Source organism: Rhincodon typus, unplaced genomic scaffold (genome assembly GCF_021869965.1).
Source record: "Rhincodon typus isolate 14 unplaced genomic scaffold, sRhiTyp1.1 hic_rhity00001605, whole genome shotgun sequence".
Lineage (NCBI taxonomy): Eukaryota > Metazoa > Chordata > Chondrichthyes > Orectolobiformes > Rhincodontidae > Rhincodon > Rhincodon typus.
The window spans coordinates 122-24743 of NW_025967243.1; the positions used below are offsets into that span (position 1 = coordinate 122).

A 24622-nucleotide genomic window follows, 5' to 3' on the forward strand; every position below is an offset into this window, starting at 1 on the left:
AAACGAAGCAAACTGACTGGCACCACATCCACCACCTCAAACAACCACTCCCTCTACCATGGTACACAGTGGCAGTGTGCCATCCACAAAGATGTCATGGCCTGCTACATTTTGCCAAAGGTCCTGCCACAGCATCTCCCAAGGTGATCCCTGACCTCCATTACCTAGAAAGATAAGGGAAGCAAATGTAAAGGAACACCACCACCAGCAAATTGCACACTATCCTGACTCAGAAATATATTGGCCTTACATTTATCATCACTGGGTCAATATCCTAGAACTCCTTTCCTCACAGCACTGTGGGTACATTTTCACCACATTGTCTGCAGTCGTTCAAAGCAAGAGCTCATCACTATCCTCTCCAGGGTCGCATGGTGGCTCAGCGGTTAAGCACTGCTGCCTCACAGCACCAGGGACCTGGGTTTGATTCCATGCTCGGGTGACTGCCTGAGTGGAGTTTGCACATTCTCCCCGTGTATGCGTGGGTTCCTCCGTTTCCTCCCACAGTCCAAAGATGTGCAAGTTAGGTGAATTGGCCAGGCTAAATGTAGGGTTTCAGGGGTAGGGTAGGGTGGTGGGTCTGGGTGGGATGATCTTCAAAGGATCGGTGTCGACTCGATGGGCTGAATGGCCTGCTTCCACACTGTAGGGATTCAATGAATTAGGGATAATGCTAGTCTACCCATTGATAACTACATCTTAGGAACATATTATTTTAAAAATAGTCCTGATGCTAGTGCTTTTACTTAAACTACGGCTCCAAAGTCCAATTAAAAAGCAAGGTGGGCTAAGTGGAGTCTTCACAGCTTAGTACTTCACTCACACTGTAGACACAACTGTCAGATTCTGCAATCTATGCACACACCCTGATCAACAAGAAACATGGCATTACAGAAGCGAACCACACTGTAGCCGGTCACCCACTAAATTATAACAGGCTTAACATAAATCCCTGGGAATAACACCAGTCCATGGAGTCAGTCTCCCCACCATCCTGCAAAAATGCAGCTCCACTTGTCGGCTATTTAGTCAGTAAGAACACCAAGGCAAATCTAACAGTTTTACTTTTAACCTATGCAACACTCCTAATGAGCATATTCACTGGCACAGCAGTTAGCTCAGTTGACTGGATGGCTGGTTTGCAATGCAAAATAATGCCAACAGCGTAGGTTCAACTCCCACACCAGCTGAGGTTACCATGAAGGACTCTCCTTCTCAACCTCTCCCCTTGCCTGAGGTGTGGTGACCTTCAGGTTAAACCACCACCAATCGTCTCTATCTGATGAGACAGCAGCCCTATGGTCTGTTAAGACTATGGCAACTTTACTTTTATACCAACATCACTGCTAGAGTTTTTAGATAGTCATCATTTGTTATTGTGATATTAGTTTTCTGAACTCCAAGACACAGAAATTAAACTGTATTTACCAGCAGTTTAAGAATTAAAGGCAATCTGCAGGTGACTAATATACATTAACACATCACCATCAAACACTGTCAGTGTCAACGACAACTCTGTCAGTGTGGCCAAACATTGGATAACACATCATGTTATTCAGCAACACCAAAGCAACACATTACAGATGCCAGAAATTAAAAAGAAAAACAAGAATACTAGAAATATTCAGCTGGTCAGGCAGCATCTGCAGAGACAGAAAACAAGAGTGAACACTGTTCAGGTCTGTGAACTTCCATGAGGAAGCAAGTTCTGATGAAAGACCATCAATAGGAACCATTAATTCAACTTCACTACTTAGAGATGCGGCCAGAGCTGAGTATATCCAGCATTTTCTGCTTTTGTTTTAATCTATTCATCATCTGTTTCCTCTGGCAAGCTGGAATAAGGGCCAGGGCATGACTAATGTGAATAATGGAGCACATCCAATGCTGCGGCCATAAAGCTCCTGTTAGGTTTATCCCTTCATCGTCTTTTTACCTCGGTCTTCGATTTGAGACAATTCCGTAAGGTCTCCAGTAAAGTGCGGTTGACGACCTCCTTGTATTCCTCCTCTGAGCAATCAACAGAAACCACTTGTTGGATAACTGCAGTCAAGCAAAGTGTCGCGCTGTCATTAAGAGTCATCTCACCCAACTGGAAGAAAAATTAGAGGCAAATAGTGGTCATCCACATTGTTGTAGACCAGGTGGTACAGTCTGACCAATATAGGAATAAGGCTAACTGGGGGTGGGGGTGTTGCTGATGTTCCTGGCTTCAATGATTTGAATGGAGGAGAGTTTGACTGCAAACACAACAGCTCAATGTTATTGATAAGTACAGCCAACTGTTAAATCTCAGCTCCGTCTGCTGATCAGGTCAATCAGATTCCCCTGCTCTTCACTAGCTGGTTAAAACAAAGAAAAAGGTCATTTCTAAAATTAAAACTCTCAAACGTCTGGTGGTTTTGTGAATGTTGGAAGGATTTTAACAGTGACTTGATTGCTGAAAGAACTGTAACTTATACTGTTCATGACTACAGCAAATAGAAAATGTCACTGGAACATAAATCAAACATAATTTGACACCAAGTTACGTAAGGAATTATTAGATAGATGACCAAAGGTTTGGTCGGAAAGGCAGGGTTTAAAGAGGGAAAGGTGCAAGGAGCAAATTCCGTAGTTCCAGGCAGGCTGAAGGCACGGTCATTAATGGCACATTGATAAATCTGAGAGGCATAAGAGACTAGAGTTAGAGGAGCACAGATATCTCAGAGGGTAATGGGGGTGAAGGAGATTACACAGACAGAGGCAGGCAACACCGTGGAAAGTGAGAACTTTAATGCCACTGAGTTCTTTTTGTATTTTCCATATTGCAGAGAAATTCATTGCATAAATCTACCCACTGGATTTAAGAAGTTCCAGCTTCTTATTGCATGTAAGTGAAGGTATATTGGGAGGCTGTATACAAACCTGAATGGAATGGAAGCAGTTGTGCATGACTGCGGTCAGATACTCCATATCCAATTTTCCCATCTCTCGGATAGAGTTGGTCGCAAGTTGGAACGCAGACAGGCGCTCATCAAAATCAATGTCATCAAGATGTTGTCGATCAAAGGCATTTAACTGACAGAAGGAAAAGTAACTAGGTCAGAACTAGGAAGTGTGAAAAAAGAAAAGTAAGCTTTCTGCCATCTGGTGAAAAAAAGTCTGGGGTAAACCTCACCTTACCTTAGTGACAGTTTCGGTAATGTATGCTAGTGTGCTGTCCAGATCGGCCAAGGTCTTTGTTTAACATAAAGAAATGGCAAATAAACAAATAAAACAAAATACAATAGAGTTAATAACTTTTCATTTAATAAGGCAGTTTCTCATTGCAAAATGAGGTTCAGTATAATCTGAAATGTCGTGGAACAGGAATAGGCCATTCAGCCTTTTAAGGTCATTCTGCCATTTAATTATATCATAGCCCGTCTGCGTCCTTGATCCCTCTCAATCCCTTAACCCTTAAAACCCTCACTCAGCGAATATATATCAATCTTAGGCTTGAAATTGTCCATTTTTATCTCCAACCTCGACAGCATTTTTTTTGAGACGTGGTGGGGAAGAGGGGTGTGGCGTCCCTCAGATTTCCAAACCCCTTATTAAATGAGGAAGTGCCCCCCCCACATTATTCCTGGGTCTAATCCTGCAGATAAGCAGGTCAAAAATCCTCAGGCCTGAAGCCGATACTGCATTTTCTCTCCCCGAAATAGAACACTCTCACTAAAAACAAGACTTAACAAAAGAAGATTAGAAATACCAATGAAAAACTGCAGGAACAACACTGTAAACACCTCTCAAACATCTGCAATGAACAAACGTGGCAAATCTATGTTAAACTCTCTTTCATCTTGGAACTTAAGATATTAAATCCATCAGGACCAGTTATATAAATACAGAGGCTACAAGTGCAGGCCAGAGGCTAAGAATCTTGGAACAAGTAACTCACCTCGTGACTCCCCAAAGCCTGTCCACCATCTACAATGCACATGCCAAGAGGCAGTTCAGAGGATTACTAGATTGATGCCTGGACTAAGAGGAAAGTCTGGACAGGCTGAGCTTGTTTTCTCTGGAGTTTAGAAGAGCAAGGGGTGTTTTGATTGAAGTTTATACAATCCTGAATGGTCTTGACAAGGTGAATGTGGAATGGATGTTTCCTCTTGTGGATGAGCAGAATTAAAATGAGGGGTCATCCTTTTAGGAGACAGATTATGGGAATTTTGTTCTATGAGGAAACAGGCAGCGATGCATGGGGACACCACCTGCATGCCCCCCTACAAGCCACACACTATCCTGACTTGCAACTACTTGTCAGAGAAAGGAAAGAGTGGACGATGTTTTGAACAGAAATAATGTACAAGGTTACAGAAAAAAAGCAGGAGCTTAGCCTGAGTTAATGATGCTCCCTTTGAAGAGGCAGTGCAGACACTTTGGGCCAAATGGCATCCTTCTGCACTGTAACATTTCTGTGGTTCTGCGAACAAGCAACATCAACACCAAAGTCAAGTAGTTTCCCTTCACAGTTAGTGAGCCTGAACAAAGCAGAGCTGGAAACCTGGCACTCACCTATCACACTCCCGAGTCAGATCAGAAACACAGACTGCAACATCGCAGCTCCCGGGACTCTGCAGACAACAACTGCTGTGGGACTCCATTGCAAAGGGAAGCTGGCAATTGTCTGGTCTCAATAATATCAGGGTCTCAGTTTCAAACTTTTATATTCCTCCTTCCAGAAATAAATAACACACCAAGCAGGGAATGAGTGGTTCGAGAGCATCCATGGAGAGAAAGCAGAGTCTATGGCTCGGGTCCAGGACAGATGCTGTCAGACCTGCTGAATTTCTCCAGATAATTCTGTTTTTGCTTCAGATTTCCAGCATCTGCAGTTGTTTTCTGCTTCGCAGATTGAGTAGTGACTCTTTAACCTGTTCGCTCTTGATTACTTATCATAACAACATCCAAGATAATCCATGTCAATTTTTGCATTAGTCCAAATTACATGACCACAGTTTCACAAGTGGGTGAACTGTTATCACTGAGCGATCAAATAGGATTGACAAGTTGAAAGCAGCTGCACAGGCTAGACCCAACATTGGCTCAGAGCTCTGCCCATGGATTTCCTCCCCTTGTTAATGTTATTACCTTGATTGGAATCAGCATTGTTTACTCTGACTGGGCAGGGGAGGACGACAGAGAATGCAATACACAATGCTGCCTGACAAAATCATCCTCAGTACTGATCACAACAAATGCTGGAGATCGCAGCGGATCACATAGCATCCATGGCGAGAGAGCAAGCTAATGTTTCGAGTCTAGATGACTCTTCAACAGAACTGAAGTGTGGAGGGGACAGCATTTGTGCTATAATTGTGGTGGGGGGGGTGGTGTTGTGGGGGTAGTGGGTGTAGCGTGCTGATGGAGAAGAGATGTTGAAAGTTCAGATTAAGTGATCGGAATGGGAGAACGGCTGAACAACGGTGTCTCCTGCCAGACCCGAAAGGACAGTAACTGGGATAACGGGAGGGGAGGACGTGATCACAGGCTAAACAAAAGGGAAGAAACGGTTCATAATTTGAAGGTATTAACTCAATATTGAGTCCAGAAGGCTGTAAAGTGCCTTGTATGAAGATGAGATGTTGTTCCTCCAGTGCGCGCTGTGATTCACTGGAACACTGCAGCATGCCAAGGACAGGTTTGCGGGTGTGCGAGCAGGATGCTGTGTAGAAATGACCGGCTATGGGAAGGTCAGGGTCTTGCTTGCGGAGGTGTTCCGCAAAGCGGTCACCCTGTCTGTGTTTGGTTTCTCCCATGTAGAGTAGGCCACATTGAGTGCAGCCAATACAATACACAAGACTGGAGGAGGTACAGGTGGGATGCTGCTTTACCTGGAAAGGCTGTTTAGGCCCATGGATGGCGAGCATGGGAAGTGGTGAACAGCCGGGTGTGGCACCTTCTGCGGTTACACGGGAAGGTGCTGTGGAGAGCGGGAGGTGGTGCTGGTGGTTGTAGAATGAATTAGGGTGTCCAGAGGGAACAATCCCTGCAAAATACAGACAGGGGGAGTGAGGGAACCATGTGGTTGGTGGCAGCGTTCTGCTGGAGTTGTCTGCAATGGCGGACAATGATCCTTTGAATGCAGATGGCGACAATGGCTTGATGTTTGGAATGTGGGGTCATGGTCCAGGGGGTGGTAGGAAGAAGTATCAGAGAGTTGGTTTTGAACTTCCGCAAGGAAAAGATCAGTGTGCCAGACTACAACAGCAGCATCTTTGTCAGCCGGTTTGATAACAAAGTTAGGGTTGGATCTAAGAGAGCAAAGGGCGGCAATTTCAGAAGGGGACAGGTTATAGTAAGTGAGAGGAGCATAAAATTTGAGATGGCTGAAGTCACATCACCAGTTTTCAATAAAGAGATTGAGTGAAGGTAAGAGGTCAGGGGAAGGGATCCAAATGAAGGGTGAATACTTGACGTGAGTGAAGGAATCAATGGAATGAGGGGGGAGCCCAGTAATTACAATGACCAGGTAAGGATGACAGTTTCCTTCCCTAAAGGGCATGAGTGAACCAGGTGGGTTTTTCCGACAATTGACAATGGATTCACGGTCATCATTAGACTGTTAATTCCAGACATTTATTGAATTCAAATTCCACCATCTGCCATGGCAGGATTCGAACCAGGGTCCCCAGAACATTATCTGGGTCTCTGGATTAACAGTCCAGCGATAATACCACTAGGCCATCGCATCCCCCTAATAATTATTGGCCAACACACTAGGAACATCTACCTACTTTTCTTCAGAATAGTGACCATGGGGTCTTCTACATGCGCCCAAGTGGACAGGCTGGGTCTCACTTTAACACCTCATTTGAAAAGAGACATTTTTTCTAATTGTGCAGCCCTCTCTCAGCACTGCATGAGGAGAGTTTTGCTCAAGTCTCGAGAATGGTACTCAAACCCAGAGTCTTTGGGCTCAAGGAAGGCACTACCCACTGAGACACAACTGGTATCTAGGCAGTTCAGAATATAGACAAAGTTAGGAAAGTAAAGCAACACAAAATCAACTTTTCTAAAGGAATGGAAAAATAACTTTGAAAACAAGCACAATTTTCCACATACTTTAAGTAAATTAGTTGCTGTGTAACAGTACCTGGAAGACAGAGCAGAGAGTCTGCCGGGAGAGCCGATTCTGAATGACAGAGAAAAGGGCAGCCAGTGGCTTGATGAAAATGGCAGGCTCAGGGCAGTGCTGCAGGAGGTTCTGAATGGTTTCCAGGATGTCAATCTCCGTATCCTTCAGGAATTGCAGAAAATGATGAGACTCCATAGCTTTCATCTCCACGATAAAGTTTACGACATACAACAACTCACATTTCACCGTATCCCATACCCCTGATCAATCACTCTGAGCTGCTGATGGTTCTCAGCCAGAAATCACAATGTAAAACTTTACCACCAGTTGCTGGTCCAGAGTAAGAAATCAGAACCAATTACTTGCCAATGCAGCAGTACAGAAGCTTAACAGCTAACATTATTTAGTTGTCCAGGAGATCGGCCCTATTTATGAATAACTGGTTACAGAAATCCCATCCGTTCCAAATTAGTTACAATTCTCTCCACCAATTCAGAGAATCAAACACCGTCAGAGGCCGCTCAGCCCATTGAAAGAGCTATCACTGCCCTGCTTTTACCAACTGCTGTTGGAAATCTTACCTTAGAGTATTTATCAAACTCCCTTTTGAAAGTCATTGTTGAATCTTCTTCCACTGCCTTCTTAGGAAGTGCATTCCCGATCATCATAACTTACTGCCCAATTTATTTTTTCAGTACTCCTCTTTCCTCCAGCTCATTTGCCAATCACACTGAAGCTGTATTGCCTGACCGTACTGACATGTAGCCAAAATATAAAAGAATAAAGGGACTTGTCCCAAGTCTCTTGGAAGTGCTCAAACTCCTCCTAACCCTCAATCTTGCTCTTACACAGTCATTAAAGATCCTGAACAGAAAGGCGACTCTTGCTCACTCTCATAGTGTGCCCAGTTGTCTTCACCTCCCTTCCTAGTTAGGTTTTGACAGTCCACCACATCAAAAATGCTGCACCCTTATTCCCCAGTGATCCCTACATTAACATTCCAAAATGCCAGATGCCTGCACATGCACGTATATATATATATCCTGATAGAGAAATGCATTGTTAAAAAATCTTTTACCTGAGATGTGTTTGGCTTAAATAGATAGGGCATCAGGAGATTGATCAGAACACTGCTCTGTTCCTTATCCTGTACAAACCGACTTATTCTGGAAAGCAATTAACAGATAGAAATGATGTGGAAAAATTAACTTCATGAAGTTGTATATTTATCAAGGTTAATACAAATTCAGTTCTTGCACAAGCTTAAAAGAAGTCTAAGATTTCGGAAATAAAAGCAAAATGCTGCAGATGCTGGCAATGTGAAATAAAAACAGAAAAGTGCAGGTCCAACGGCATCTGTGAAGAGAAAAACAAAGTGAACATAGCATCTGTGAAATGAGATCTTTCAAAACAGAATCATAATCAACTCAAAACTCTCTCTTTCCACAGATGTTTCAATACCCTTGCCGTTTTTATCGAAGATTTCTGAATTCAACACAACATGCTGGAAGTAATTCCATAAAATGGAATACACAAACCATTTATTAAAATAATTTAGGAAAACTACCGAAGAATTGCTTTAGGGGCATCATAGCACAATATTGGGGTTAATTCTCCGGTACATCTGAAATCAATCAGTACCTTAAACGCAATGAAATAAAGTTGGAGATAGACAAAAGCAGCAATGCGCATGTGGAAGAAGTGCATAGACACACTGTCCTCGCCCTGGGGTGGAGACAGGAGCTTGTCTTCAGCGAGAGTCTCATGGCTAGAAGAGCTCCTCAATTTGATTCCTGATCTGTGTGAAGTTTGCTGACGTCTGAGGAGGACAAGTAGCCTTCAGCCTGTGACTGAAGAGGGGAACAGCCCATCTACAAGATGCGCTGCAAAAATTCACCAACATTGTTTTGACCACACCTTCTGAATCTGCTATCTTTACCACTGAGAAGGAGTAGGTAGCAGGTACATGGAAACACCACCAGCAGCAAGTTCCCCACCAAGTCATACATCATCCTGACTTGGAAATATATCACCGTTCCTTCAGTGTCATTAGGTTTGGGAACTTTCACTCTCACAGCATTGTGGATCTACTAATACCAAACAGACTGCAGCAGTTCAGGAAGGCAGTTCACCATCATTTTCTCAAAGGCAACTAAATGACGAGCAACAAACACTGGTCAGGTCCATGACTCTCCCCAGGAATGATGTTTTTTTAGGAAACGAAAGGGTAATATTTTGTAATATACAAAAGGATAAATGAGATAGAAAACTGTACCTTGAAAGGATGCTCAAATCTTTACTGACTTGTGTTTGGAATTTCTTCTTCTTCATTCGTTCCACGTTTCCAACTGCTTTGTTGAGATGTTGCAGGATAGTAGAAATATGAGGCAGAATAAGACATATCCCCATGCTCGCAGATTCTATGACAAATAATGGGAGGATGCTTTAGCAAATAGGTCTAACATGAAGGGAGACAGTGGGACACCCGATTATCAAGCAGTCTTCATCAGCAAATAAAAGTCACAGGTGACGATCGGGTGGGAGTAGGGATTCGTCCAAAGTTCAGCCACCTCTGTGTTGCTTGTGGGATCATGCTGTGCACAGATCTGCTGCTGCGTTTCCCAATATTACAACAGCGATCACTCTTCAGAAATATTTTGTTTCATCTAAATACTGCGGCATGTCCTCAGGTTGTGATGGGCACTACAGAAAGGGAGGCTTCATGACAACGCCATGTTCTCTCTCGGAACTTGCTCCTTTATCTTTAGTGTCTTTGTACAAACAGCAAGACCTCTTAGCCATCTCCTGCCCCAACTCCCAGTTATTAGACACACAACAGAGCAGAGTTGGATTGATTACAGGGGGGAAACATGTCTGGAGAGACTGCAACCCTGGGTTCCGATCAGAGAGCTGGAGGCAGGCTTCTTACCCTGTCCTTGCTAGGGATCGGGTGAGAATGCGGACTTTAGGGAGATCACCTGTGATCTGACTCACAATGGAACAGACTCCAAGAGCTGCCAGGCCCTAATAATAGTTCCTGTTTCTTGCAGTATGAACACTGCTGAATGGAATTCAATGAAACATTTAAACACAACCAGGTGATGTCAATTTCAATGGAATTCTAGAAAGTGCCCACATTAGATTTTCTTGCTAATTACAAACATACATATAAATATACAAATTAGAAGCAGGAATAGGTCACTTGACCTCTCGAACTTGTTCTGAAACTCGATTAGATCAGGGTTGATCTTAATTAATTCAAATTCCCGTCACCCGATAACTTTTTACTTCCTTATTTATTGAGAACCTATTCACCTCTGCCTTGAAAATATTAAGAGATTCTTTTTTCACTATCTTTTGAGGAAGGGAATTCATGACCCTCCACAAGATAAAAAAAAATTCTCATCTTTTGTCTTAAATGGGTGACCATCTGCTTTTAAACATTGACTCTTAATTGTTGATTCTCTCACAAGAGGAAACGGCCTTTACAAAGCATTAACAAAAAGCTAACTTAAGCATTACAATCAATCGACTGTAAATTAGTGGTTTCATACGATGATGCTTACCCTGAGCTATAATTTTCTAAATCCTACTTGCACTATGCTCTGGGTAAAAGCTTACTCAGAGGCGACACGACGGGAAACTTGATTTGGTCTCAGTCTGGTCAAGTGTTTGTTGGCCCAGAGGAACCAAACAACTGGGATCACGGTCAGCATGGACTGGTTGGACCGAAGGGATTTCATGCTGTATGACTCTATGACTGAAGGAAAACTTCAGTAGAAATCCAACCAGGTTTGTAAACCAGCACCTTGCTGTTTGAGAGCTAAAAGATTACCACCACCTGAATAGGATCTTAAGAGATCCAGATATAGGCACAGCCAAGATGACCAAACAGGCTGCTGGGGCCACTTGCTTTGGCTAGCTATCAGCACCAAAATGTTTACCAGCCGATGGTGGCCAAGTGTGGGAAATCCGGAGAGGTCAACCTGGGTCTGATGGACAGATCAGTAACTTATATCCTTTGCAATTGGGTCAGTCAAGTAAAGGCAATGTAGGCGTTAGGTTAAATCAGCCTCCATTGGCAATGATTCTGTGTAAAGGAAGTATAAGCAATTCCCTGGAAAGACAAAGGATTTAATTCCGTCCCCTTGGCCAGAGGAGGTTTGGACCCAGCCTGCACATGGATCCTGGAAGAGGGTCCCTTGTCTGTCCATCACACTGACACACACAGCAATACCTGGGGCATGGCCAGGGTGTAGTAGCCTGGAGATCGCATGCCTACTCAGGGTACAGTGATGTTATTATTGTTCAGATTTTGGCTGTTCACATGCTCCTTATACCAGATAAAGCACTACCACTCTTGGCAGTAAGGTTTATCATTTTTGAATCATTTCCGAAGATGGGAGTAAGGGATTTAAGGGTTAACAACATCCAAATTTAAGTGATGGGGGTGTTGGGTGAAGCTTCACGAGCCTTTGATGGTGTGTCTGATATCACAGAGTGGCCTAATTCAGACAGCATTTCAGAATCGACCATATTGGTGTGGAACTGGATGGGAAGCTTCCTTTCCAATAAAGGACATTGGTGAACTGGTTTGCGTTACATGACAATATGATAATTTCACAGCCACATTTACTGAAACCAGATTTCAATTTCTAGAGCTTTCTTCAAATTTTTAAATCAAACTCAAATGGTAGAACTTGAACCCTCGCTTTCTGGCTGATTAACCCAGTAATGCAAACCTCTCCCATTGGGACAACACAACAATGGGAGCTGCAGTACCTCCTGCAGTGCTGGAAGGTTCTGGAAAGGTTGTGTCATTGACAGTCAGGATGCTTGCTTGCGCTGTTGGTGAGAAGTCAGGCGTGCTCAGCAGGCTGTCAACAATATCCATGACAACTGTCGCCGAAGGTTCTGCGATGCTCTTAGACGACAGCAAGGCAAAGACGTTGCTCAGAATATCCAACTCTGGGTGATCGGGAAGCTGTTTTGCAAGGAGGGGGAAGTACCTGGAAAATATGCAAACAGCAAGACTGTAAAACTACACAGCGCAGTGCAGCCAGCACACCAGCAGGAGGAGCTGCCACCTCACTTGCACTAAAATTTAATATAACTTTCAAAGCAGTAGGAATCTGAGAACAGATGCACAGACAGGTCAGTAGAGTCAAAGCCACAACCAGCTCAGTCATGATCTTGTTGAATTGTACAGCAGGTTCGAAGACCCAAATGACCTAATGCTACTTTGAATTTCACTGTTCCTGTACGAATTCCTATTCTCTGAGGGCAGGCTTTGAAGTGACAGTTAGTTACCAACAATTATAGTCATTAGTTAGTTACTAAGCAGGAGAGGCCTCCACTGAAGATAGGTCATTAGCTGCTAATCAGGACCAATGCCCCAAAATAAACTCCAGATAAGCTGATTTTAAAATCAGACATTCCATTAACAATGGGAGTTAGCAGTTTCCACAAGTTCGGGATTTGTTTTGTTTTAGCAACAAGCAGGAATACCCCATGATGAAGAGCAATCACACAACACTGTCAAATAACCAGCAAGTAACTTGAACCACATTAATCCCTGGCAAATGTTGAGACATTTTACTATCACATCAAAACTCTTAAAGTTTGCTTACGGATGCAGAGGAGCCCAATGAAAAAAGTTCAGAAAACTTTTGAAGTTTTCCTCACCTGGAATTCTTGCTCCAGATATGAATCAGTTTCAGGAGGGGGGTCGGCGCGTACTGCCCTTCAGAGGCAAGTCTCCCGATCTGCAAACAGAACAAGGTCAAGGTAAAAACAGACACTCCACCAGGACAGCTGTGGAGGTGGTATGGTGGTAATGTCACTCAACTATTAATCCAGAGGCCCAGACTAATGCTATGGGGACACAGCACGGTGGAACTGAAGTTCAATTTGGATTATAAAGCTAGTACTGATTGACATAGAAACCCATCTGGTTCACTAATGTCCTTTAGGGAAGGAAATCTGCCATCACTACCTGGTCTGGCCTATATGTGACTTCAGACCCATGTAATTGCTCTCTGAAATGGCTGAGAGAGCCAACCTGTTCAAAGGTACTTAGGATGGGCAACAAATGCCAGCCTTGCCAGCAACACACACATCCTGTGACGGAATAAAGGCAAAAACAATTGGACAGTCAAAAGGTGACCTATCTCTTTGTAAAATACCAAACAAAACTCCAATGCCCTTTCAGGGTCACAGTGGCAAGTCACTGATGTGACCGGGTAGGATAAAAACAAACAGTAAGGGAGAGACCGTTACCTGTGGCCACACTACACCATGAAACAATGCATCAATCTCATCTGCTGTGAAAGCGTAAGACTCAAAGTCGGAAAAGAAAGCAGCAATCTGATTTATTCCCAGACGTCTCAAATATTTCAGCTGGTTTATGCACCATGGTTGAATCTGAAAACAAGACAGGGCAAACAAAAACAATGTAAATTCTTAACTGTAACACTTGCTAGTTCTGAGCAATATTCCGCATCACAAACAAATCTTTTGTTCCTGAAGAGATGCCAAAGGAAAATGAGAGAAGGACTTGCATTTATGTACTGCCTTTCACAATGCTCTAAGTGTTTTAAAGTACCTTTAAAGCATCATCATGGTTGATATTAGGAAATGTGGTAGCCAACTTCTACACAGTGAGCTTCCACTAACAGCTGCATGATAATGTCAGGGAACCTGTTTTGCGATGCTGATTGAGGGGATAAGTATTGGCCAGGATACCTGAGTACCTCCAGGGATCTTCTTCAAAATGGTGCCATGTGATTTTTCCCTGGCTGCAAAGTCAGATGAGGTCCTGTTTTGACAATGCAGCACTTTCTCAGTACTGCCCTGGGCACCTTCAATTTCTGCCCTCAAGGCTCCGAGCCAACAAACCTCTGGGTCAGAGGCAAGGACACTACCCTCTGAGCCACAGCAGACCAACGCTCCTATCCTGCCACAGGAAATTGTCAGGTCAATCAAATCTAGGTAAATTTATGAAAGGGACGAGGGCGCCGAGCAGGAGGAACAACAGCGTTCAGTGTGAACAGAAGGGCATCCAATAAAAAAGCTTTGAAAAGCTGGAACATAGAAATACAGACAAAGGCAAAGGCAGACTGTTAAACAAGGGGCAGAATGTACTAACCTTATGGAAGCTTTTGCATCACTTGAGACAGTGTAACATAAGCCAATTATTGTTTTTAAGAGATAGTAGGAACTGCAGATGCTGGAGAATGAGATAACAAGGTGTGGAGCTGGATGAACACAGCAGGCCAAGCACATCAGAGGAGCAGGAAGGCTGACGTCTCGGGCTAGACCTTTCTTCAGAAAAATGGTGCCATGTGATTTTTCCCTGGCTGCAAAGTCAGACGAGGTACTGTTTTGACAATGCAGCACTTTCTCAGTACTGCCCTGGGCACCTTCAATTTCTGCCCTCAAGGCTCCAAGCCAACAAACCTCTGAAGAAGGGTCTAGGCCTGAAACGTCAGCCTTCCTGCTCCTCTGATGCTGCTTGGCCTGCTGTGTTCATCCAGCTCTACACCTTATTGTTTTTAAGAGATGTGAACTGTGTCAATTCCAACAAAAAAAATCAGGGGAGAAAACAGTATTTACCTTGCACATCCCAGGATGTCCCAAAGCCCTTAATAACCAATAAAGTACTTTTAAGTGTAGTTGCTGTTCTAATATAGGAGGCGTAGTGGCCAATTTGTGCATAGCAAGCTCCCACAAATGTGAGAATGACCAGATCATCCATTTTTAGTGATGTTGGTTTGGGCATAATAGGGACAGTAATCCAGAGATCCAAGTCAATGTTTTGGGAATGCTGGTTCAAATCCTACCATGGCAGCTGGTGAAATTTAAACTCAATTGAGTAAGCTGGAAGATGTTCATCAAATCCCCTCCAACCCCCTGTCAAAATATTCATTCTGTTAAAGACAGGGGACAGGTCAGAAATGCAGGATTCCTGGAATTCTACTTTGCTACAAATGCAGGACTTTTCAAAGTAATTTTCACTGTGGGTCTCATGCAAAGAATTAGAGCAAACAGGAATCAAGGTCTATAGGGAGAAGGTAGGAAAGTTGACAATTATCAGATTGGACAGGATCTCTACGAATGGCAGACTGGACTAGATGGGCTGAATGGCCTACATCTGCTCCTACGTCTTATGGTTTCGACAATTGGCATGTAGCGTAACATTTTAGACATCATCTTCCTTATCAGATGCTTGCACCTGCTCTTCTTTATGCTGCTTAGCAACTGGCTAAATAGTTCAGCGCTTCCCAAACTATTTTTCCATTGAGCTCCCATTTCCAAGCTTGAAAACTGTCATGACCCCTCAGTGAGAACTGAGAGAGCAGGGGCTGGCTGGGTGGGTATGTGACAGGATCTGTGACAGCGTAGAAAATGGCAGACAGGGAGGCAGGAGCTCGACAGCCCCTGCCGAGTCAGAGCTGGTAACCCCATTTAGGGCATTCGCCCTCTACTTTGAAAAGCCATGGACTACTCAGGTAGTGACCGCTGTCACTCTGGCTGTCTCCAAAACAGTCAGCCAGTGGGAATGGATTCAGACGAGAGAACAACAAAACCTGCATCAGATTCTGGAAGACAAGACCATGAGAAATATGAATGACAGGAGGCCCCTCAAGCCTGTCCTACCATTCAACAAGAGCTGGCCCAGGTTTTAACTCCTCTTTTGGAACAGCTCCTCAAAACTCTCAACTTCTTGATATTACAAAGATCTATCCGCCTCACCTTTAAATGCTTTCAGTGATCTAACTTCTACACCTCTCCAGATTGAGAATTTCAGACATTCACAACCCTTTGGGAGAAGAAATTCCTTCACATCTCGGTGCCCCCTGACTCTGTAACTATGTCCTCTAGTTCAAGATTCCCCAACTAGTGGAGACATCTTTTCAACATCTGCCCTGCCAATGACAATTTACTTCCTCACCATCCTGACTTGGAAATATGTCTCCGTTCCTTCATCATTGTTGGGTCAAAATCCTGGAATTCCCTCCCTCAGGACATTGTGCGTCTAACTACTGCACAGGGACTGTAGCAGTTCAAGGTGGCAACTCGGCACCACCTTAAGGGCAATTAGGGACAGGCAATAAATGTCGATCCAGGCAGCAATACCCGTACCCTATAAATAAATGAATTAAGAAAAAAAAAAGCCGACAATCTTGAATGTTTCAACAAGACAATGTCCCACACACCTCCACCTTCATCCCTGGATATGCCCTGTTCTACTGGCAGGAGATACCCAGCAGAGGTGGTGGCACAGTGGTATACAGTCGGGAGAGAGTTGCCCTGCGAGTCCTCCACATTGACTCCGGACCCCACGAAGTCTCGTGGCTTCAGGTTAAAGACAGGCAAGGAAACCTCCTGCTGGTTACCATGCACCGTCCTCTCCCAGTTGATGAATCAGTACTCCCTCAATGTTGAACAGCACTTGGAGGAAGTACTGAAGGCAGCAAGGACACAAAATGTGCTCTGGCTGGGGGATTTCAATTTCCACCACCAAGAGTGGCTCGGCAGTAGTACTACTGATCGAGCTGGTTGGGTCCTAAAGGACGTAGCTGCTAGACTGGGTCTGTGGCAGGTGGCGACGGAACCAAGAAGAGGGAAAAACATACTTGACCTCATCCTCACCAATCTACCAGCTGCAGATGCATCTGTCCACGACAATATCACTAAGAGTGACAACTGTACAGCTCTTGTGGAGACAAAATCCCACCTTCACATTGAGAATACGCTCCATCATGTTGTGTGGTATGATCACCGTACTAAATGGGACAGACTTCAAGTTACCTATTCCGGCTATCAATTTATTCCCTCAACCACTCCCCCCACCCCCCAACTCCATAATCCTCACAAAGGTCCTCCTTCTCAGCATTTGCCTAGTTGTTGGCTGTTGCATACACCTGCGATGCTAATCCTGAGCTTCAGTTTCATGCCAAGGGACCAGAGGCCATGTTCAGCCAGATATAGCAAGAACTGCAGAACTGCTGGAGTCAGAGACAACACAGTGTGGAGCTGGAGGAACACGGCAGGTCAGCAGCATCAGAGAAGGGAAGTTGACATTTCAGGTCGGAACCCTGCTTCAGAAATGGGGAAGGGAAAGGGAACTGGGAAATAAATAGAGAGCAGGGGTGCATCAACTTTCCTTCTCCTCTGATGCTGCCTGACCTGCTGTGTTACTCCAGCTCCACACTGTGCTGTCTATGTTCACTGAGTACCTGATTCAAATTAGACAAGAACATCATGACACAAATCTGAAAGCACTAAATACACCAGAAGAAATTTCAATCTCATCAGTCTACTGTGGCTAAATAAGCCAATGTGGCAATTAGCAGAATGTGAGGGAGGGATTATTTCAAAGGGAAACTAATCTTTTTTGGAGACATTTGTCTCAATATTTGGTGACACTGCAAAGGAAATTTCCTTTATCACCTTCCCCAGCTTCAGGACATCCGAGAGTGCTTAACAGCCAATGAAATATAGTGTGGTCACTGTTGTAATGTAGGAAACATGGCAAATTATACACAGCAAGATCCTACAAACAGTAAGGTGACAATTAACTGCCTGTTAAAATAACAACAACAGCTGTGATTTTGGTTGAATGATAAATATTATCCCAAAGACAAGGGAAACCTTCCCTTTTCTTTTTGAATATCGTGCAGAGGTTGTAGACGTGTTTAATGTCTCATCAGAGAATTAGTACCATCTGACAGTGCAGCACTCCATCTGTGATGTACAGTGGCATGAAGCCACCAGCTTCTGACTCAGTCTAAGAGTGCATGTGCATTCACCTCTCAGTCATGGCCGAGACCTGAACACTGCATTCCATGTGCCTACCTGGTCTCTTTGTTGAAGAATATGAGACACTGACGCACATGTGCACAAGGTGATCTGGAGCAGTTTCGGCAGATAGTCTTGGATTAGATGGCCCAGTTTTTTCATCACCACATCAACGCCATTCAGCAGACCATGCTGACGTCCTAGAGGTAAAACCTTTGACAAATCCAAAGTCTTTACTGACTGTAACACTGCAGACAGACAGGATCCTGAAACAAGAAAGATAAAATGCTTACTCATGCAGACAAAACTAACTCCAGACTCAAGATACCACATCACATTTTCTCCTGGGGTCACGCAACAGTGTTTTTAAGAAAATAAGAACAACTTGTAATCAACCTGAAACATCTATCAGGTTTGTCTCCAAAGACCTGCCTGAGATTTTCCAGCATTTTCTCCTAATTTGAGATTTCCAGCATCTTGCTTTTATTTTCACATTTTTAGATTGTCCTATTTTGCAAACACAGCAGAACCTACGACAATGATAAAGCTCTTTGAGCCTGCAGTTACACTTTACAAATTAAACCGTCCAGGGAGAGTGCACTACACAACACAAGCCTAAGGCAAGTTATAGCTTTAATGCTACTTTCATATCGCTCATATTCAATATTAAGAACATTCAACTTGAAATCTAAAGGTCATGAGTTCCAATTCCATCAGGGCAACTAAATTTAATCAAATTGGCACTTTGTTGCTGGAGCCAGATTTAATGACAAAGGCTTTCAGGTCCATTCAAAACCTTCTTGGCTCACCTACATCAGACAGGAAAGGGAGCCTGGTACCTTTGCCCCGTCTGGCTTTGTTTGCTCCAGTTCCACACCATGTGGAAGGGAAAAAGTGAAGAAATACCGCCGTCTGTGTGGCACCCACAACCCAACATCAAATTTCAAACAAAAAGTGGAGGGAGAGCAGGACAGCGAGTTTAGAACCAGATTGACACAGGGCTAATGGGAGAGGGTAGTGCACCAGTTTGTGATTGTGTAAAGACCGTACCTTTTCATTTTCATTGTGGACTGAAATGGGGAAAAAGACCGTTTTAAAAACACAGGTTATGAGCACTTACTCTAACCGCTGACAAAAGTGGGATTCGTCCAGCAATAAGTAGCTATTGGTCTGTGAAGTGACATTCTCAATGACAAAGGCTTTCTGCCTGACAACAACCATGTGATTGGTTCCCAGAAAGCTAAATGGTTTGTGATTGAGAATGAAGCTGCCAGAAGTCTTTGGACCACTGCAAAGGGAGGTGGTGTCCTTTCCTCTGCAGTTTAAAAAAAAAACAAAAGTTTGAAGCAATTTTCCCTCACCAGTTGCTTTAAGCAGTAGCTTTTAACCAATAAATCAGAGATGTTCGGTGCCTTGCACAAAGATGTGGCAAACACTTGAAAAGAGAGAGACAGAGAGAGAGAGAGAGAGAGAGAGAGAAAAAGAGGTACTCAGAATAGTTTGATATATGGTTTTGGGTTAAGAGCAGGACAGTGGGATTGGTTTGGGATTGATGGGGAGAAGGGGGAAGTAGGATTGTCATCAGTAGAGATAAGTTGCCACTAGCTATTTGTCCGATGGAATGTTACCTTTAAAGCTTCAGTCCACAGCTAATAACAGTACGAACTTTACAGCAGATCACTTGATAATGATCAGTGTAATTACCTTACATTATCACGAGTTTGATACATGGGAAAGAGAAAACAAAAGACAAGATGATGACATATATCAACCTTTACGGTTTTTAATTGGGAACATTAAATCTGTTATGCAAAACCCATGATTGAAATAATTAACTTAAAACACAAGTACACTACATTCCTTTTTCACGACAGGAATGAAAACAGAAGATTTCCTTGTATACTTGACAAGGGGAGCCACATGACTAAAGGAAAGTACTGAGGCTGCTGGAACTCACTAATACAAACTGAAGATGCTGGAAGCATTCAGCAGGTCACACTGCGACGAGAGAGAGAGACTGGTAACCTTTCAGGCTAAAGATGCTCCGTCAGAGCTGGAGAAAGTTATGCGATGACAGCTGTCCCTAAGCAAGTACAGAGACAAGGAAAGGGAACAGCAGAAAAAATAAGAGATGCAGAATCCCCTCCAATGCTTACCCTGAGTTAAACGCTTTACTGGCTCAAGGAGAAGATCCAGAAAGAGGTGTATCTCCTGAGGTAATGAGCCGGCCAGGAAATTTAAAACGATGACCATGCGGGTCCCTGCTGCTGCTCGGCCTTGGGTTTTGCTCCCTGTTTTGCTCCTCATGCGTCCATAAAGAATCCTTTAAAACAAAGAGAGCGGGAATTTTAAAAAGAAGAATTTAAACTTACTTTTGGAGTTTTGAAGACAGCAACAGCTTTTAATCAGGAAATAGCAACTAATCGAAAGCTCAACACTAATCAGTTCATTCACCTGAGAGTACCATACAGACCCCACAAGATGACAATATCCAAACCTCCTGAAAAATCTGTGTCTCTGCTACACTAACAAAGTCACCAACTTCCTGCTCAGTGATAACTATCCAGTTCTGTTCCCAGTCTCCACTCATCTACATCTGAAACGTTTATCTTTTGTTGCAAATAAACCAGGTGGTTCCAAAGTTCCCAGATCATCCTCCCACAACCTTTCTTTTGTAAAGCCACACTCATCCAAACATCTGCTGCCCAAATCCTAACTTGCACTAAGTCCCTTATAAGCACAGGAAGTGGTGGATGCAGGTGCAGTTACAACATTTAAAAGCCACTTGGACAGGTACATGGCTGGAAAAGGTTTAAGAGGGGTATGGGACAAACACAGGCAAATGGGACTAGTCTAGTTTGGGAAACCTGGCCGGCATGGACGCGTTGGGCTGAAGAGTCTGTTTCCATGCTATATGATTCTATGACACTGCCCCCTCACCCAGTGTGCTCATTAACATACTTCAGTTGCCTGGTCAGCTGGTTTGCAATGCAGAGGGACACCAATAGTGTGGGCCCACCTCCCACACTGGGAGAGGTTACTATGAAGATTGTCTTTCTCGCCCTCTCTCCAAGCCTGAAATGTGGTGACCCTCAGGTTAAACCACCATCAGTTGTCTCTCTCCAATGAGAAAGCAGGCCAATGGTCTGGTAGGACTATGGAAATATTACTCTGGTGTAGTACTGAGGGAATGCTGCACTGTCAGAGATGCCATTTACTTGGATAAGACACCAAATCAAAGTCTCATAGACAGATCTAAAGGATTTCATGGTACTATTCTCAAGTAGAGAGATTGTCCTACCAATATTTAATTAGTCAACAATATAAATTATCAAGCCATTATCACATGGTTGTTTGTGGGAGCTTCTTGTGCGTAAACTGGTTACTACATTTCTGTGATTACAGCCATGACTGTACTTCAAAAATTAATTAGTTGGCAGTAAAGCAATATGAGTTGCTTGGTGGTCCGAAAAGCAGTACATAAATGAAGGCTGTCTTTTTACATTGAGATGTTGGTAGAACAGGAGCCAATTTTAAAATTCTCATCCTTATTCTCATATCATTTCATGACACCATCCCCTTCCCCATCTTTCACATCTCTGCCAGCCCTCCCCTACTCCCATCAGAGATCTCTGCACTATTCAGTCTGGCCTCTTGCACGTTCAGATTTTAATCACTGTACTGTTGACAATCAGCATTCAGCTGCCTGTGCTTAAGTTCTGGAATTCCCTCCCTAAATCTCTCTACCTCTTTGAGGACACGTCTTAAAACAAACTCTTTGACCAAGCTTTAGTCATTTGTCCTAACGTTCAGTCCTTAGGCTCGATTGCCATTTTTTGTCTGGCTACTCAATGGAAGCATTACCAAAACATTTTAACTACTTTGCAAGCTAAGTGCAAGTTCTGATTCCAGTTACTGAACACTGTATGCGTGTATGTATGTGTATATGCTTGTTTCTGCATGTATACACAAGCATGTGACAAACAACCTGACATCTATGCAAAGTTAACGCATTACACATTGAGTCCCAGACACCCTGATGTTCAGGATCAACTTCATCGTTCTTCGCTGGTAGGTCTCTGGCACTGGAAATGGATTCTCAACTTTTGAAGTCCAAAATGAATACGGCACTAAATTTATGGTCACTATTTAGTAAAGACTGGGTGAATTAAGTGATACACTGCAAACAGTGAGTCAAAAACATGGAAATCAAGGATACTTAAATATGTTGAGAAATAAGAATTTAGATCTCCCAATTAAAGTTACAGGGACAAAGATTATTAAACTTAGACAATGCAACACAAGCTTCGAGCGTTTGTCCTACATAATAATCTTGAATCATAAAATAAGACAGAACAGAACAAGGCCATTTAACTCTGGAGGAGCTATGGAATTAAATCTAAACCCCTGTTTTTACTCTACAACCTTGTGAACTCCTTGGATGAAGTGGTTGGAGGTACATCTAGCACAAAGGATGATGGTTGTGGTCGTCGGAGATCAGTCATCTCAGCTCCATGACATCTCTGCAGGACTTCATCAGGGTAGTGCCCCAGGCCAACTATTTTCAGCTGCTCCATCAGTCGAGATATTCACCAATGATTGCTCAATGCTCAGCTCCATTCATGACTCCTCATATACTGAAGCAGTCTATGTCCAAATGCAACAAGATTTGGACAATATCCAGGCTTGGGTTAACAAGTGGCAAGTAACATTCGGGCAGGCTATGACCATCTCCAGTAAGAGACTATCCAACCATTGCCCCTTGACATTAAATGATATTACCATCATTGAAACCCCCCACTACCATTTTCCTGGGGATTATCACTGACCAGAAACTCAGCTGGTCTTGCCATATAATACAATGACGACTAGAGCAGGTCAGAGGTTAGGAACACTGCAGCAAGAACTCACCTCCACTCCCCAAAAACCTGTCCACCACCTGCAAGGCACAAGTCAGTAGTGTGATGGAACATTCCCCACTTGCCTGGATGGGTGCAGCTCTAACACTCCAGAAGCTTGATACCATTCAGGACAAAGCAGCTCGCTTGATTGGCACCACATCCACTCCCTCTACCAACAATGCTCAGCAGAAGGAGTGTGCACTATTTATAGGTTGCACTGCAGAAATTCACCAAAGATCCTTAGACAGCAGCTTCCAAATCCAAGACCAATTCCATCTAGAAGGACAAGTGCAGCAGATACATGGGAACACCACCACTTGCAAGTTCCGCTCCAAACCACTCACCATCCTGACTTGGAAATATATTGCTATTCCTTCGCTGTCGCTGGGTCAAAACCTTGGAAATCCCACTCCCAACAAATGCACGGTAGGTCTACCTACAGAACATTGACTGTAGCGGTTCAAGAAGGCAGCTCATCACCATATCCTCAAGGGCAACTCGGGACAGGCAATAAATGCTGGGCCGTCCAGTGATGCCTATGTCCCACAAATGAATGAAAACCAATGTCACTATGAAAGCTATCACTGTGTATAAAACTAAAATATTAAACTAAATGTTAACCTCACTGTAGAAGAACAGGTGTCCATTGCAGGTACTGACAGAGGCATTAAACCAGCGAAAAGTATAATCTCAAATAAGAATTAAATAACAAAGACAATTTTTTAAAAGCCATTGGAAATGGCTGAGGGGTAACCTAACAGAGGTTATTAAAATTATGAAGAGTTTCAAATAAGGTACAGATGTTTCCACGTTTCCATTTGTGAAGAGGTGACGGTATGGAGTCTAAGACTACAGATCATAAATATTAGACAGTTACTGAAAAAGCCAATAGTGCATTCGAAAGAATAATTGGTTAGAATGTGGAGCTTGCTAGCACAACAATTAGTTACGATGAATAGAACAGATCCATTTAAAGGAGAAGATGGATAAACACATGGGGGAGGAAGGAAGGAACAGAAGATATGTTGATGGGATGGGATGGCATTTACACAGAGCACCAACTGCAGCATGGACTAGCTTGGCTGAACGAGTACCCAGCATACGCACAGAGAAATGTTAAGCCACACAGTTGAGCAGGCTGTCAACAAGTTCCCTATAGGAATGGGAACGCTCAGGAATCTGTTTCCCCACTCGTAGTCCAGTGGTCTGAACCCCAGCCCAGTTAACTTGGCTTAGAGAGGTCAAGCTTGGCAACCTCCGACAGCCCACAACATCCATTTCCCTCCCTCTCCTTCAGCCAGTTTTACGCCTGACACTTATTCTGTGCAGTACAGTTTGTGTTAATTTACAGAAATTGCAAGCCCTGCTACTCCTACCTCATGATAATTGGGATGAGCTCAGGTCTGTGTGCAGCTGACACAATGGTTATTTCCTCTGCAATACTGAAGTGAATGACTTCTTCTTTGAAACTCTTGTCCTCCAGCAGTCGCTGGAGATTTTCCCTGCAACAAGAAACTAAGATTCAGTTTTTTTTGCAGATGCGCAAACGCCAATGAAAACACAAGAGGTGTTTCTCCATTGATTTCAGAAATTGGATTACAAACTTTATGCAAAATGCACAGTCAAAATCATCCACATTGCAGCAAGCAGATTAAATATTATTCTGTTGTCAGGTCCAGGAAACCTGGCTTAGACGAGGTGCTCATCTGAATATTTGGCCAATGAGAGTAGACCTGTCAACCAATCAGTATCCTTTTCACCTGGAGAATAAAGTGTGATCGGATAAAACTTGGCATTCCTGCAATTGTCCTCA

At 43.5% G+C, this 24622-nt stretch overlaps 1 protein-coding gene across 1 annotated transcript; it reads right to left on the bottom strand.

The window, feature by feature from the left end:
- Nucleotides 1-1936: 1936 nt before the first annotated feature.
- LOC125481289 (small subunit processome component 20 homolog) lies at nucleotides 1937-24311 on the bottom strand (the record flags this gene model as incomplete). The annotated part of the gene is made up of 12 exons (XM_048592647.1): nucleotides 1937-2092; nucleotides 2908-3060; nucleotides 3166-3219; nucleotides 7124-7267; nucleotides 8184-8271; nucleotides 9381-9525; nucleotides 11888-12114; nucleotides 12791-12870; nucleotides 13385-13528; nucleotides 17966-18174; nucleotides 20065-20231; nucleotides 24186-24311. Coding segments are annotated over 12 exons (1693 nt in total), but the record flags the coding sequence as incomplete, so codon positions are not given.
- Between the last annotated feature and the right edge of the window lie 311 nt (nucleotides 24312-24622).